Source organism: Tiliqua scincoides, chromosome 1 (genome assembly GCF_035046505.1).
Source record: "Tiliqua scincoides isolate rTilSci1 chromosome 1, rTilSci1.hap2, whole genome shotgun sequence".
Lineage (NCBI taxonomy): Eukaryota > Metazoa > Chordata > Lepidosauria > Squamata > Scincidae > Tiliqua > Tiliqua scincoides.
In genome coordinates, this window is record NC_089821.1 from 145,124,601 (window position 1) to 145,140,286 (window position 15,686).

Below are 15,686 nucleotides of genomic sequence, written 5' to 3' on the forward strand. Positions count from 1 at the left end.
AACCTCTTAGAGTGCAGCAAAGATACCGATACCCATATAGTCATCTTCTGAGCAGCAAGATTCTTTGTGGCACAAAGTCTGAGTTGGTGCTGGAGTGTCTTTGCTTAGGAGTACTCATTGCCTTAATTATATGACTTTTAAATGCATATCTACAGTATAAAATGCAATATAGTACTTTTCTGATTTAAGATAGATGTCACATGGGATGAGACAGATCATGAAAGAGTGACTTCCTTAAACAAAACCTTCAAAAAAGATGAACTTCTGGACATGGACTTCCAAGCTTACTTGGCTTCATCAAGTGAGGAGGAAGAACAAGAAGGTACAGTTAACATTCTGTGTAAAAGAGTTGATGATTTAAAAGTTTATTCAAGGTTGTTTTTTCCTATCTTTTCTTTTTAAGGAGCATTTTTCAGGAAATATCTCTTTTTATAGATCAAGCATTTAGATTTTAAGACAAATATGTCTCTTTTCTTAATAGAATAGCAATCAAGTTGAGAAAATCACTTGAATGGAAGGCAGAGGTTTTGTTTAAATGACCAGGTTTTAGTATTTCTGCTTATTAGCTGTCATTCTAAAGCAGGGGTGTCCAAACATTTTGGCAGGAGGGCCACATCATCTCTCTGACACTGTGTTGGGGACTGGGAAAAAAGATTTAATTTACATTTAAAATTTGAATAAATTTACATAAATGAATATATTTGCGATGGAACTTATGTGAATGAAAGAAGGTCTTGCAGTAGCTCAAGGCCTATAAAAGACCTTGCACAAAGCAAGACCAGCCTTTTCTTCGCTGTCACTGCTGGATCACAGATGTGAAACAGCAAGTAGTGGAGGCAGCCCTCGTCGAACAGTTGTCCTCACAGTGAGAACAGTTGCGTCGGGCCAGCATGGGCTCCAGCAAATCTCCAGAGGGGCAGAGGCTCATTGGAGACTGGGACCTCCGTGTGGGCCTGATTGGGAGCCCCCAAGGGCCGCAAGTGGCCCCCGAGCCAGGGTTTGAGCACTCCTGTTCTAAAGCAATGTGTGTACTAATCTCACTGTTAAATTGTTATTTCTGTAAAAATGGATTAGTCCACTTTTGTAACAATTTTGGTATTCAGAGGTAGCAATTGGGATTTTTCTACAATCAAACTTGCTTTTTGGATGCGATGGTAACTTTTGGTTTTTTTTAAAACTTGTAGGAATATTTAGAGCTGTGGGATGTTGCCTTTGACATTAAGATGATATCTGACACTGATTTCATGTTCTGTTATAATAGAAAGACATTAACTCTTCTAAATGTTGCTAATTTTTTTCTCATATTATTAAGTTGCACATTTTAAGAAGTGGACAGTTCCTCTGAGGGCTATCATATCTTCCTGCTAGGATTAAAGCTTCTTCTCTTGGTTACCAAGATTTCACAGTAAAGCTGAATAAATATAAGATGCCTACCTAGGCACTTGCCAGATTATGGCTGTAGCAGAGCCCTTTTTTCTTATGACCAAGTGCGCTGTGCATATCTCAGTAATGCATACAGCAAACCTGAAGAAAAGTATTATTATTATAATAACTACATTAGAGGTGGAAATTGTGGCTAATAGTTACATCCCTGAGGCTGTTCAGAGATATTTTGAAGCATCTGCTGTGGACATTTTGAAGCTATCCACTGCCATTACTGGCTAGTGGCCCAATCCTATCCAGTTTTCCAATGCTGGTGCAGCCGTGCCAATGGGGCGTGTGCCGTGTCCTGTGGTGGGGAGACAGTAACAAAGGCCTCCTCATGGAATGGGAACTTTTCCCCCTTACCTCAGGGCTGCATTGCAGTTGCACTGATGCTGGAAAATAGGATAGGCTTGGGACCTACCCCTCCCCCAACCCCATTGATCTTGTAGGATCAATGCTTCGGTATCATCGAAGTTTTCCAGGAACCTAACCCCAACAGATAACAAGAATTGATTGTAGTTGCATATTGGATAAACACTCGTACAGTGATTTCCAAACTTTTTAGAGACTGTTGCCTGATTTATAAATGCCAAGAGGTGTGGCTGTAATAGTGATTGGGCAGCTGTGCTCACCCCAAGTAGCAGCTTGTTGAACCCTTGATGCACATAGCCTAATCAACCCTGTCAGTTTCACAAACTACCAAAAATTGGGTCATGGACCCACAGTTTGATAACACAGTCCTGGACCCACAGTTTGATAACACCTGCACTAATGTGATTTTTCAAGTTGGCTGCTACTTGATTCTCTACAGCCACTGAATCTCGGGTTTTTGGAAGTTTCTCCCATAATTGAAATTGGTAATAATGTGTGTGCTTCCACCCTCCCCTGCTTCAATTGTATGAAAATTTGATAATGGATTGTCTTCCTCCTGTGGTACTAGGACTTGCAGAAATTTCACATATGGAATCTTATTGACAAAGCCTCAAAAGATTACTGATTATCTAATTCCATTTAAATAATACATGTGTGCATACTGCAAATAATATGCCTGGTTTGGAGTATTTATATGGAAAAACCATTATGAAGAAGCATTGCTTTCTTCTTGTAAGACTTTTTTATTCCACTCACTTCAAAGTGCATTTTTTAACTGGTTAGAATTCCCTAGTATCCATTCGTTGTATTTGTTGTTAGATCAGTATTTCTCAAACTGTTGGTCGGGACCCCCTAGCTGGGTCATGAGCCAATTTCAGGTGGGTCCCCATTCATTTCAATATTTTATTTTTAATATATTAGACCTACTGTGGAATGTGACTGTATTTGAGGAAATATCACAGACCTGTACTTTTAACAAGCTACTATGTATATTCTTTTAACAATGATAGTTAATGGGACATACTCCTGGGTAAGTGTGGGTAGAATTGCAGCCTAGGATAGTTAAAAATTTTCCTGCTTGATGATGTCACTTCCGGCCATGACATCACTTCCGGTGGGTCCTGACAAATTCTCATTCTGAAAAGTGGGTCCTGGTGCTAAATGTGTGAGAACCACTACATTAGATTAAAGGAGGTACAGGTGGTTCTGGATTAGCATATTAGAATGCAAAATACGATATGAACAGCAACCAGATTTCAAGGAATTTATCAGAGTTTCTACCTTCTGTAATCTGAATTCTATATAATTTGTCAGTTTCTGACAAATGGGGGTGTCATTTTTGTGGTTCTCAGTTATCTTATATTATAAATGTTTAAAATGTGTACACTCTTAGGCCTTTAAACTGGAGTAAGCTGGGTTAAATCATATTAGCAGTCATTGTGTAACCAAAGCCTCAAATCTTGTCCGTGATTGGAATAAATTTTCTTTGAACCATTGGAAGAATTTGGACTACAGCAGTTGTAGCTAATGCTCTTGTTGTTGTTCATGGAAATGTTTCTTTTTCTTGGAAACTGGGCACCTGAAATTGTGCAATTGTAGAGCAACCTAATACTCTGTGGGCTATGCAGGATGAGTCTTGCCAGCTGAAGTGAGTATTAATGGATAGCATTTGGTATGCATTTTATGGACTTGAGCTGTTTGGCAACCTTGCCGGTTGAAGGAATATTGGTAGCACTGACACTAGTGCAGTAGTAAGGTCCCTGAAACCATTGCCTTCTCTTTTCTGCTTCTTCAGGAAGTAGGTGGGGGATGCATTATATACATTCAGTATTCTGGCATGCTGCATATTAGTGGATTGTCTCTTAAATTTTGAATAGAAAAGATAAAACAAAAAATGGATGCTGTAAGGATGAGTTTGATCTTAAAAGTGCAATGTGTGAGTGGAAAACTATGGTTGCTCCAACAAGATGGGCCCTAATATGTGCTGATTTGCAGGGAGCCCCATGGATGCTTCCACGGGGTCCCCAAACTTGGAAATGAGTAAAAATGAGTAAAAAAAAAACACCTGGAAATGGCTTCCGATCTCAATTCTTACTCATTTCCAGGCTTGGGGAGCCCAGTGGAGGCATCCATGGGGCTCCCTGCACTCCCCGGAGGCTGACACTAGCTTCAGGTAAGTCAGAACTCCCCCTACGTCTTTCTCTGACAGCAGCACAATTGCTGCAAACCCCCTGCCTCAACAAAGACTTAAGTGGTTCTGTCCTCCTAAGGAGAACTTTTGAGAACCACTGTTTTAGGTTATACAGGAACAACAGGGAGGGAGGCATAATTCCATGCTTTTTTCAGCACGTACTCCAATTGGAGAATAGTGAATCTAATCCACTGGGACATAAAAGTGCTTGATCTTGTTGAATCATAATAGTGTGGGTACAGTACAGGTGTGCCTTTGTATCTGCAGGGGTTCCGTTCTGGAACCCCCCACAAATATGTGAATCTGTGGATGTGGGGGACGCCTCCCTCCACCCTCCAAAGAATCTGGAGGGCCTTCTGAGCCCAGCAGAGACCATGCGCATCTGCCCACGCCCTCTGCCTGGCTTGGAATGTCTGTAATAAGCAAAAAAAATGTCACTTCTGGGTTTTCGGGAAAACCCAAATATAAATAAAATATTCTGGGTTTTTCCCCAAAACCCAGAAGTGGTGTTTTATGCCTTTATAAGGCATTATGAGAGCTGGGAAAGCCTGAAACCGTGGATACAGGATCTGTGAGTATAGGGACCCCCTGTATATGCATTATACATAATTATTATAATACATAAAATAATATGTATTGTAATGGAACTTCTCAACCAGTATTTTTATATCCTTTTTCTGGCTGTCAGTAAATTTAGCAGTACTGATTAACTCCTGTGTGATTCATGATATGCAGAAGGAAGAAGTCATATTGTTGTGCATGGAAGGAGGGGCAAGAACCGAACTTTCTTTCTTTAAAATTCTTGTATGGAGACCATTTGAAAGGATTTCAAAAGTCAACTCTTTCTGCACTGCAGTAAAGATGTACAGGAAAGCCAGAGTGACTTCACAGGGTTGTTGTGAGTACAAAAGGAGGGGAGGAACCGTGTACATTACCCTGTGGTCCTTGGAGGAAGGGTGATATAAAAATGTGAAAAAATAAAAGAAATAAAGGTAAAAGAAGGATCTTAAATAGTGGCAACTGGCAAATGAAGTGGCACAAAGCATGTGCTTACACTCTGTCTAGCAATGCATGCCCTTTCTGTTCACCTCATGCATTCAATACAGCTGCATTGGAGAGCAGAAGGAACTGAGGTTTAATCCAGTATTGTTGATTACTTCCTGACTGTTCCTGAGCAGTCCACTTATTCCTATGGAAAAGAACTTATTTCCTGTATTATTTTCATTGCGGCCTCAGAGGCCACATGAAAGAGCACTGCTAACTACAGTTAAGAACCCTGGTTTAAGCTGTGTTACCAGACCAGAGACTTGTTGGGGTATTTTCAGTTTGGAAAGTTCTTGAATTTAATTACATTTTCAAAAGCAAACTTTTAATAGAAAATACATAGCCATTGCTTTTAACGTGTTCCTGATGTTTTATGAAGTTAGAGGATACATGACAGGATTCTAGCCAGTGTGTTTATTGTGGCACTAAGCACAAACAGGAAAAAAAATGAATTTCAGCTGTTTGAATAGAAATGTAAAAAGTGTGATCAGACGGAAAGAATGCTCTGTACTTATTGCCTTGTATGTGTTTATGGGGGGGAAAAGGTGATGTACATAAATAAAAAGAGCAGTCTGTCTCATCTTAGTCTGCTGTTATAGTTTCCTCAAATGTTAAACTGAATTTGTATTCAAGTATGCAGCTGTTAAAGAAAACCTCTGCTTGCTTCCCACCAGGTGAAATTGGTGAGAAGTGTTGCTGGCCACTCTTCATTTCCAAACACACGAATAGTTCCAGGAAAATAATCAACATGTATAACCAAGGAAGGCACTTCTTTCTGTCCAGTCAAAGGAGGAGTATTTCCTCCTAACTACACAGTTAGGATGCATCTGTTACAGTCTACCATTTAACAGCCAGCCTATTCCCTGGACGTTTTGTTTATCTATCAAAGCTACATTTTGAATTTTCTCCTTGCTTTTTCTTCCTCCCTTTTTCAAAGATACTGATGGAACACACACAGCAGAGAGTGACAGATATAAGCACCACTCCAAGGATGATGATGAGCAAATTGCAAAATACAGAGAACTCCTTCAGAGTATCCATGAAAAGGAAAAAAAGCACCAAGAAACAGATATGGAAATGGAGATTAAGTGGGTTCCAGGTAAATGGATCATGCTATTTGCAATGCTACCTTTCTGTTTCTTGAGTTCATCCTTCTTTTAGACTCAATCTGCTTAGATTCACCTCTAGAAATATGTGACAGGTAAAGCAATATGAACTGAACATCACCTTCCTTAATTGTTAGTTCTATTAACTTGTCAAACAATACTGAAATCTTGGTCCAAGACTAAGCTGTCCTATTTTATTTGCTAATTATCTGGTGAACTTTCATCTATTCGCATATATGAATCAAATAAAGTTGGGGGAGGAGCATCCCCATCTTCTTCCCAAGGATACTACTTCTGTAGCCTTGGGAAATTTTCCTGAAAATAAGGTGGGGTTGTTCTGTGACTTCAGTACATGCATGACAAAGTGTGGCTACCTTTACCACAGTGCTTCAGCAACGAGAAAATCTGGGGGTGCTCTACTTCCCCTTTCTCAGAATAAAAAAATCCAGGAATGCCCATGTAGTACAAAGTGTTGTGTATGCACACATCCCTGCAACTGCAGCAGATGAGCCAGGACTACTTTTTGAAAAGAAGCATCTTGTCTCATCAGGGACAGCTGTAGAATACCACTGTTCAGGGATACAGCTGTTCTTTTTCTGGTTGCCACTCCACTCCTTGAGCAAGGAGAGATGGTGCTGAGTGTTGCATGTGCATGCACCATATCCTTTATGACTTTTGAGGCGGTAACAGTCCAGTGCTGGGGTGCTCACAGTAGCTGACATCTTGGTCACTTGAAGCTGCCCTGTGTTTTGTCTTTATGTAGTGGCTTGACTTGGGTGTCTCCCAACTTCTGCATAAAAATTGGTAGCAGTACAGATGGAATCTACGCCGCTCCTGATCTCATTATAAGTCACTGTACTTCTGGAAGTCGTTGGTATGGGGATGACACTGAAAGCAGTTTCCATGTGAGGTGGTTAAGCTTTAACAGGGGACTTCACCATCTCTCAATGTCACCTAGAGAACCATTTTTGTGAAACAGTCTTCATTTGGGGAAGGGGGATGAACAGGGCCTGTCTTCCATCATTCTTCAGCTCTGTGCTCCATACCTGGAAAAAAAACTTACCAAATTCTACATATGCCAAAAAATTTTTTGGCATAGTATTTTCACTGATCTTGTTGTGCTTTGCTTTTCTGCCATCTGAATGATAGATGTTTTGTTTTTAACCGATTAACATAGACATACTATATATTATAGAGCATCTTTCACCCTCCAACCCAGCCATTTTCAACCTTTTTCAGCTGATGGCACACTGACAAGGTACTAAAATTGTCAAGGCACACTACCAGTTTTTTACTTACATTAAGTTACTACATTACAGGTAATATTGAATTAATAAAATTAATACAATTAAATCATTACATGACAAAAAAATTGACAAGAAGCATGGAGAGGAAAGTATATGTGGTTTCTGAAAAGGAGGAAAAAGTCCTATGTTCAGATTCTTATCAAAAGTGCCAGAAAGTGTTAGCAAAGACAGGGCAGGTTGATCACATAGTGGGTGAGGGGCAGTGTGGAGAAATGATTGAAACAAGTGCAGGATTAAACTGGGGGTGGGGGAGAGAGAGAGAGAGAATGTGAGGCAGTGATTCTGTATCTTTGGAAGGTGCTGACAAGTGAGGGGAGGGACAGTAAGAGAGTTGCTAACTGTGATTGTGAGATTTGGGGGGAAATATATGCCTGGGGAAGGGGGTGGGGTAGGTGGGGGAGAAGAGGAGAGAGAAGTGCCAATTGCCTGCTTGTGTATTTGAGAAAAAAGAGTGCAACCAAAAGCCCAATCCTATGCATGCCTGCTCAGAAGTAAGCCCCATTATAGTCAATGGGGCTTACTCCCAGGTAAGTGTGGATAGGATTGTGACCCAGCGCCCTTCCTCTAAAAGCCCCAAAGTGCAGGGAGGGTCGCTTTGGGGAATTGCAGGCAAACTGGCAAGGAAAAGGGACTTTCAGGAACCCTTTTCACTGCCAGCCTAAGGCAGCCTGACTGCCAGCCAGTCCTTAGGTTGGGGGCCTCAGCAGACTCGCTCACTATGTACCTGTGTGCCTGCTTCTGGCTCCCTCTTCTCACTCACTCTGTAGCTCCCACCTCCTGGCTCCTCCGGGCTTCTCTGGTTGGCCAATCAGCACGCAGGCAGGCAACAACCGCCTTCGTGCCCAACCCTATGCATGTCTGCTCAGAAGTAAGCCCCATAGTAGCCAACGGGGCTTACTCCCAGGAAAGTGAGGACCAGGTTGCAGCCTGAGTCGTGCTCAGTAGCAGGAGCAACCTCCTAGCGGGCTCTTCAGCTGCTGTGTGGGGTGCAAAGCAGCTGAGATCAGCCCTCTCCCTGGCTGCTCCCTTGCTTGTTCTCCCTGCAGAAGGAGGCTCAAAGCAGCCGCTTCTCCCGCACGTGGGCGCGCAGCTGCTGCCAGCCTCCTCTGATCCCACGGCACACCTGAGACGGCCTCACGGCAACAGTTAAAAACCACTGCTCCAACCATTCATTTAAGCAAGCAGCTCCTTTTATTTCTTCAGTGTTGTACAGTTTGACCCCCTCCGTCATCCCATTCTCAGGAAATGGTTTGGGCAGCAGCATCTAAGACCATCTAATCTGTGGAGGAAATTCAATCCCTTTTGGCTTTCATGAAAAGGCTGTGTTATCCTACTAGTCCTACTTCTTTAGATGGAGCAATTTGATTTCATTTTCTAGTCAGCTGAAATCTGGAAAACCCAATTTTGTTTGTTTTAGGACTCCTCTGCTGAGGAATGCTATGTTTAAATATCTAACCTTATTTCTATTCAAAAAAAATTTCAAAGGATGTTACCTGACCATTAGCATATGATGTCTGAAAAGTATTTTTATACTTGCAGTTCTATTGTCAATGATCCCACTACTTTATTTGTAATTACTACTATGATTGTTTTGGCTACAAACTGCAATTATTGTAACCATACCACATCCAGCTAATACAGAGAAGAGCCGCAAAGTTCTTAAGTAGGGAAAAAGTAGCTTTTGAATGCTTCCTCCTCTTCAATTTTTATTTTTTGTCCCTGTTAAGAAAATGTGCTGTGTGTATAATTCGAGTTCATGGTGTTTCATTATAGTCTTGACTCCCATCAAGTTTATTCAGAACGAACATGTTTTTAAAGGGAAATAACAAAGATTGCCATTTGCCCGATGCCCCAGCCAGGGAATCTCTGTCACTCCCCTTTAAAGGGTGAAGCAACAGCATTGACAGTACCTGTATGATTGAGTTGCTGCTGAGGAACAGAGGGCTTTTAAAAAAAACTTACCTGGGTCCTATGGCTCTCTGGAAAGTGCAGGCAACCTACAGCCTCCTCTGCATGCCTCCAAACTACTCTGAAATGCAGTTGTGACCTGGTTTTGCAATAAAAAGAGGAAGTGGGTCTTGATTGTATTTCACTGTTACCCTGCACATGCCCAATCTCGTCTGATGTCAGAAACTAAGCAGGGTCAGGCCTGGTTAGTACTTGGATGGGAGACTGCCTGGGAATACCGGGTGCTGTAGGCTTATACCATCGTCTTTCGAGACTGAAAGTTGCCAACCAACCAACCAGAGCAGTTTGGAAGCATGGAGAGGCTTGCAGAGGGGGCTGTGGACTCTCTGCACCTTCCAGAGGGCCACAGTACCTCTGGAAAGTTTTTTTTTCTTCAAATAGTGCGCTTTGTTCCCTGGCAGCAGCATAGTGGGAGTGCTGTCGCTGCCTCTTCCTCCTCCCTCTCAAGGACTTACAGTGGCCCAGACTCTCCTGGAGAGTTTGAGGATAGTTGCCCTATTTGGAGAGATGGTCTCCTTCAAACTGCCTCAGTGATCTTTACTCTGGCTAGAAAGACCAGTATGGCAGCACAGTATTGCCTTTTCTAACCATTTTTGTTTAAAAAGTTGCTACTTTATCCAGAATAAGAGCTTCTATAAATTGGCAAGAAAGCTCTGGTTGTGTGTGAAATTTCATTACAGTTGAATGAGTGCTTGGAATCCTGTTTAACTTTAAACATTCTTATAAGCCAAAGAAATGGAAACCTGGCTTTCCACTGAATGAATGTTATGAAAGGAACATGTGCATGAGGGTGAACAAGTTCACACACATGGTGGCAAACCTTTAAGTGCTACAAGAACAAGACTTGTGTTTGTCTGTTCCTCCTTCCTCTCGCATGTTCCAATTCAGTGAATTATTTCCTCTTGAACACAAACCATAACTTGCTGTCTGAACCACCAAAGAATCATGTATGCTCTCCAAATCAGGGTGCCAGTTATCTTCACACCATGGCTTTGAAAAACAAGTTCAGATGTTTTCTGGTTTGAATGGGATGGCAATCTGAAACTTGTGCTAAAGAGAAAATATCTCTGTGAATTAGAGCATGTGAGGGCTGGCACATCGTAGTGCTGGTCTTGACTTTTCAAGCCCTAAGTGGTTTAGGGCCGAAGTGTTTGAAGGATTGTCATCTTCCATATGAACCAGTCTATGCAATAAGATTCTTTAAGAAGCCTCTCTTGCCAGTTTCACCACCCTGAGACTTGATTGATGGAAACTTGAGGGAGGTAGCTGTGGTCACTGTGGTGGTAGCCCTGGTCTTATCGAATTTCCTGACCTGAAAGGTGTGCCTAGCACCTTCTCTCCCAGATTTCTGAAGGCCTTTCTGTTTTGTCAGAGCTTCAGACTTGCAAATGTGCTACTGTGAAAAGCTTTGCTGTTCTGAGTGTGGGAGTTCTTGTTTGCTTGCTTGTTTTTGCTGTTCTGTTGTGTGTGACATTTTTTCAGTTGTGCACCGCCTTGAATTCTGATAAGGGGGTTTATATATATATTTGAACAGTAAGAGAGTACATTTATGAGCACAAGGCTTGATGTAATATCACCAAACCATTGCTTAGCATCTTACCTGTGCTGATCCTTGGTATATGAAAAATAAAACAAAAGCTTGAACCAAGTTCTCCCCCTGCCAGCTGCAGCTCTCCAAGATATGTTACATAGCAACCTTGGGTATCCTCCCTTGTTGGAACCAGATTTTCAGAGTTACAAGGGGCTGCAGGAGCAAGAAAACCCAATGTATAGGTGCAATACCTGGCATTTCTTTGTGTGCTGTGTGTTTTAAAGTATTTTAAAATTGCTTTATGCGTTTCTCAGGCTCTTATGACTGGGGAAACTTGGATCAGGTAGTGTGCAGTTCTGTGGAATGTGTTCTTCCTGTTAGCTCTATGAAATTGTCATTTGCTGTGGTAAAAGAGGATGTTTCTTTCAACCAAGCATTTAAGATGGATATCATGTTCTTCTAACTGTTGACAGGTCCGGAAATGCTAATGTAAAAATTTCTTCAAGTACATAGATGTGACCAAAGGGCATCACAGAGATGAAAATCTGTGTTCATTGTTTGATGATTACACATCCCTGTGGGAGAATTCAGGGGTAGATAATAGTAACTTCATATTCTTTGATCTTTCTATTCTTACAGCAGATAATATTAGTATAGGAGACAACTTGATAAAACTCAACCAAATGAAAAGAATATAATTTGACTACTTATTTTTGTGATAGCCACTTTAGATTGACTTATTGGAACAAGTTTCTGCAATTTTTGTTGTCCTTTTAACATTTTTAAAATAATCAAGTTACTGGTGAAACTTTGACTCTTTGGTTTCCTGCTGTAATGGAAGCCTTCTGCTTCTAATTTATCAAATGCCCTTTTCTAACCAAAATAGCTGTTCAGGAGTAATAAATAATGAAACTTTGCATGGATGTGACATGTGTTTAAAGGAACCAGCATATGAAAGAATGGGGAAAAAGTATATTGAGTTCCTTATGGAAATAATGATTTTAAATGAATTACTTGAAAACTGCATAGCACTGGTAGCTATCTTGCTCATTCCCCTTGGTTTCTTGCTATTTCAGTAGGCATTTTAAATTAACAGTTAGGACTTTTTTGTAGTCATGAGGACTAGAAACAAGTGAGAACACTGACAAGTAGTATATATGTATAGCCCTGTTGATGGTTCAAAAGCAGTTCCTTAATCTTTGCCTGGGAAAGTTGGTGCAGATACTATTCATATTTTGAGAACTCAGCTGGGCTACTGTGTTTTGTGCTATCTGATGTTCAGTTTTCAAGTGCAGCTCCAGATAGATGCAAATAATGTATAACTATTGAGATTCATTTAGTTTCACTTTGTTTCTAGATCTTCAACAGGCAGAAAGGCCTGCAAGTTTTTTTTTTCTAGATGTAGTAGGTGAAATGCACTCTTAGTCACTACTCAAGCCTTGCCTTGTAAGCTCTACTGCAGATTTAGGAGCACTCCACAGCTGATAACTAAGAGACTGCGGAATAGCTCTGGGATGTCTGTCATTCATTAGTTGATTCAACAATGTTTCATACAATATTTTCTGAACTGGTGCTTCCTTTGTGCTTCATGCTGGGTAATACTGCTTCCCTTTCAGTCTCTTATGTACAAATCTTGATGAAGTACTAATGTGAATTAATTTTTTATGGTTGTCTGTAGGGCTTAAAGAAAGTGCTGAAGAAATGGTAAGGAACAAGTTAGAAGGAAAGGATAAACTGACTCCATGGCAACAATTTCTCGAAAAGAAGAAAGAAAAAAAGAAATTGAAGAAAAAACAGAAGGTACTGTATGCTCTAGTTCAGTGATCTAGACCTTGCAACTGCTGTGCATGGAAAAAGTGGTCCCTGTTTGGACCAGCACTTACCATTCCGGTGTGTTGCTCAAAAGAAGCCTACCCAATTGCTGCAGTGTGATGCTCTAGGCCAGGGGTATCCAAACCCTGGCCCAGGGGCCAGATGTGGCCAGCAGCGAGCCTCTATCCGGCCCGCAGCCAGCCTCTGGTCCCTTGAGAGCCTCTGGCCAACTGTAATGGAAATGCGTAAGGTCCCTCAAGGAGATAGGGTGTGATATCAACAGTGACACCTTGCTCTGGCAGGCCAGCATGGGGTTAATACCAGGGCCTTAGATTACAGTGAGTGTGCTGCACAGCTGCAGCCACTTGGAGGCAAAAAGGCCCTCAGGGTTAAAAGCAGCACCAGCAGGAAGGAAAAGGGGTGTGGGTAGTAGAAGGAAGAAAGCTTGGAGAAGCAAGCAAGCTACACTGATGGATTAATGAACTGAAGAACTAATGGATTAGCTGATGGATTACTGGACCTGTTGACTGACCAGTGGGCTAGCTGGCTAACGGACAGACGGATGAATGGACTTGTGAGGATTGCTGGAAGAGGACTGCTGGAACAGAGACACTGGAGATTGGTGTGTGCCTGCCACACCCAAGACCTGCTGAGGACCAAAGTGTTGCTGTAGTGGTTGGAGAAGCTGCTGGGAGGAAGGAGGACCTCTGCAGGTTGAACATGTGAGCTACCTTGGTGGTGGGGTCCAACAGTGCTGCAGTGCAGAACTAGGGCCATTGTTGGGGAACAAAGGGGAGCTAATTAGGTTAAAGTGGGCATAGGTTCTCTAAGTGAAGCTTGGACCAGGAATCTGGCAAAACACCAACTTGAACAAACATGACCAGAACTGTGCTATGGTTGTTCTGAGGGCTGAGGAGGCTGCGTGCAGCCTCCTTGGACCTGTGAACATCCAAAAACATCACTTCCTGGTTTTTCCAAAAACTGGAAGTAACTTTTTTGTGCCCCCTGAAGGCCTTAGAAGTCTTTCTGAGGGTTGGGGAGGCCTCCATTTAGGGGTCCATTTGAGTATGTGCTTTATTTTGTGGTGTCTGTTGGTGCTTTGAAAAATTCTGGAAATTTGAGCCCATTTATTCACTCGTCTAAGTTCAATCGCTAACGTATTTATTTAATTTTTTTTCTGGCCCTCAACACCATGCCAGATATTTGCTGCAGCCCTCTGGCCAAAATGTTTGGAGACTGCTGCTCTAGGCAGTCATGTCTGTAGCCCACTGCCCCAGGAGGCTTTGTGCCTGCATTTCCAGGCAGATGCAACTGCCCAGAGCAGCGGTTTTCAAACTCACCAGGAATTTGCAGACGGCTGGAGTGGACCTCAACAAGTGGGAAACCCTGGCCTCTGAGCGGCCCGCTTGGAGGCAGGCTGTGCAGCATGGCCTTTCCCAGTTTGAAGAGACACTTGGCCAACAGTCTGAGGCAAAGAGGCAAAGAAGGAAGGCCCATAGCCAGGGAGGCAGACCAGGGACAGACTGCTCTTGCTCCTAGTGTGGAAGGGATTGTCACTCCTGAACTGGCCTTTTCAGCCACACTAGATGCTGTTCCAGAACCACCATTCAGAGCGCGATACCATAGTCTTTCGAGACTGAAGGTTGCCTACTACTACTCTAAGTTCTTGCAGGGGCGGTGGGGAGGCAGTGGGGGCGGGGGGAAGCAGCTGTACGATCTCCAGGATCGCGCCACTCAAGCGGCTGCAGGGGCTTGGGTGCACTTACCAGAGCCTCCTGCAGCCTCCTGGGGGTGCAGGGAGCCCTGTGCGACCTTCTGCAGGGCTCCCTACAGCTTCAAAAGTGAAATTGGAGCGATAGCGCTCCACTTCGGGTTTAGCGGAAGTGGAGTGCGATTGCTCCGCTTTCACTTCTGCACCCTCTGTGCACCCAAGCTCCTGCAGCCCCCTGAGCCACGCAATCCTGGGGGTTGCGCCACTGCCTCCTGGCTGCCCCTGCCCCTTAAGGGGGCAGAGGCCAGGGCCCACAGGTTGCGGCATCATGACGCCATAGTCTGAAAAGCCCTGGCCTAGAGCATCTCATTGCAGCAATCAGGTGGTGCTTCTTATGAGCGACACGCTGGGACGGCAAGTGCTACTTACAGTGAGGAGGGCTTCAGTGGTGAGCTGGATGCAGACTGTGGGCCATATTTGCAAACACTGCTCTAGTCAAGTAGCTTTCTTGCCTTTAGGGAGCCCTTTCCAAATTGTCTTTTGTCAGGAAACCCCTCCATATCCACTGAATTGCAGGAAGCCGTTCAGGAAGCTTGGACAAACTTGGAGCATTCTCTAGCATGTGCCCAACATTCCCCTGCAAGTTGCAGCCACAGGAGAAGATTGATAGAGGTGGGCCCAAACAGGATGCTTGAGGCAGCCTGTAGCTTCCCTGCTCTTCTCATCTTGTGGCTCCTTCCACATCCACGCTTGACTCACAGCAGAAAATGTGAGGCACCCTGGGATCTCTCTACATTTCCTCCTTTCATGTAAGAGCCCGTGCAGAAAAAAGGGCAGTCTTGCTTCTTTCTCCACTGACTCTTTCAAAGTGCCTGGTGAAGGAAGGTGAAGGAGCTTTAGGGATTGGAATGCAGGGATCCTCCCTCTGTGTGGGTTCTTTACACAAAACAGGTACTGCAGGGCACACTTTCTGCATTTCCTGCTTTGATTAAGGCGAAAGGGACTGGTTCCGTTCCTTGCTGCAGAATGGGGGGAGTTGGTGGGTGTGCACCACTCCTCAGTTGGGGCCCCAATCATTTGCCTCATGTCAAGGGCCCAGGCAGTCCTTTAGGAATACTTGTCCACCTTGACTTATCTTGCTGAGAAACTCGTGATAAGTGTTCAAGGAATCTCTGGGTTCCCAAAGCACATTTTGAAAACTTTTGCCCTTTTCCTTTGG

General features: G+C 43.2%; 1 protein-coding gene across 2 annotated transcripts in view; it reads left to right on the top strand.

Annotated features, from left to right (window-relative positions):
- ESF1 (ESF1 nucleolar pre-rRNA processing protein homolog) overlaps positions 1-15,686 on the top strand; it is a 43,265-nt gene that overhangs the window by 14,037 nt on the left and 13,542 nt on the right. For both annotated transcript variants that reach the window (XM_066609701.1, XM_066609611.1), the window contains exons 8-10: positions 190-322; positions 5,970-6,131; positions 12,623-12,744. In XM_066609701.1, the coding sequence (XP_066465798.1) occupies positions 190-322; positions 5,970-6,131; positions 12,623-12,744 (417 nt within the window). The remainder of the gene's footprint in view (positions 1-189; positions 323-5,969; positions 6,132-12,622; positions 12,745-15,686) is intronic.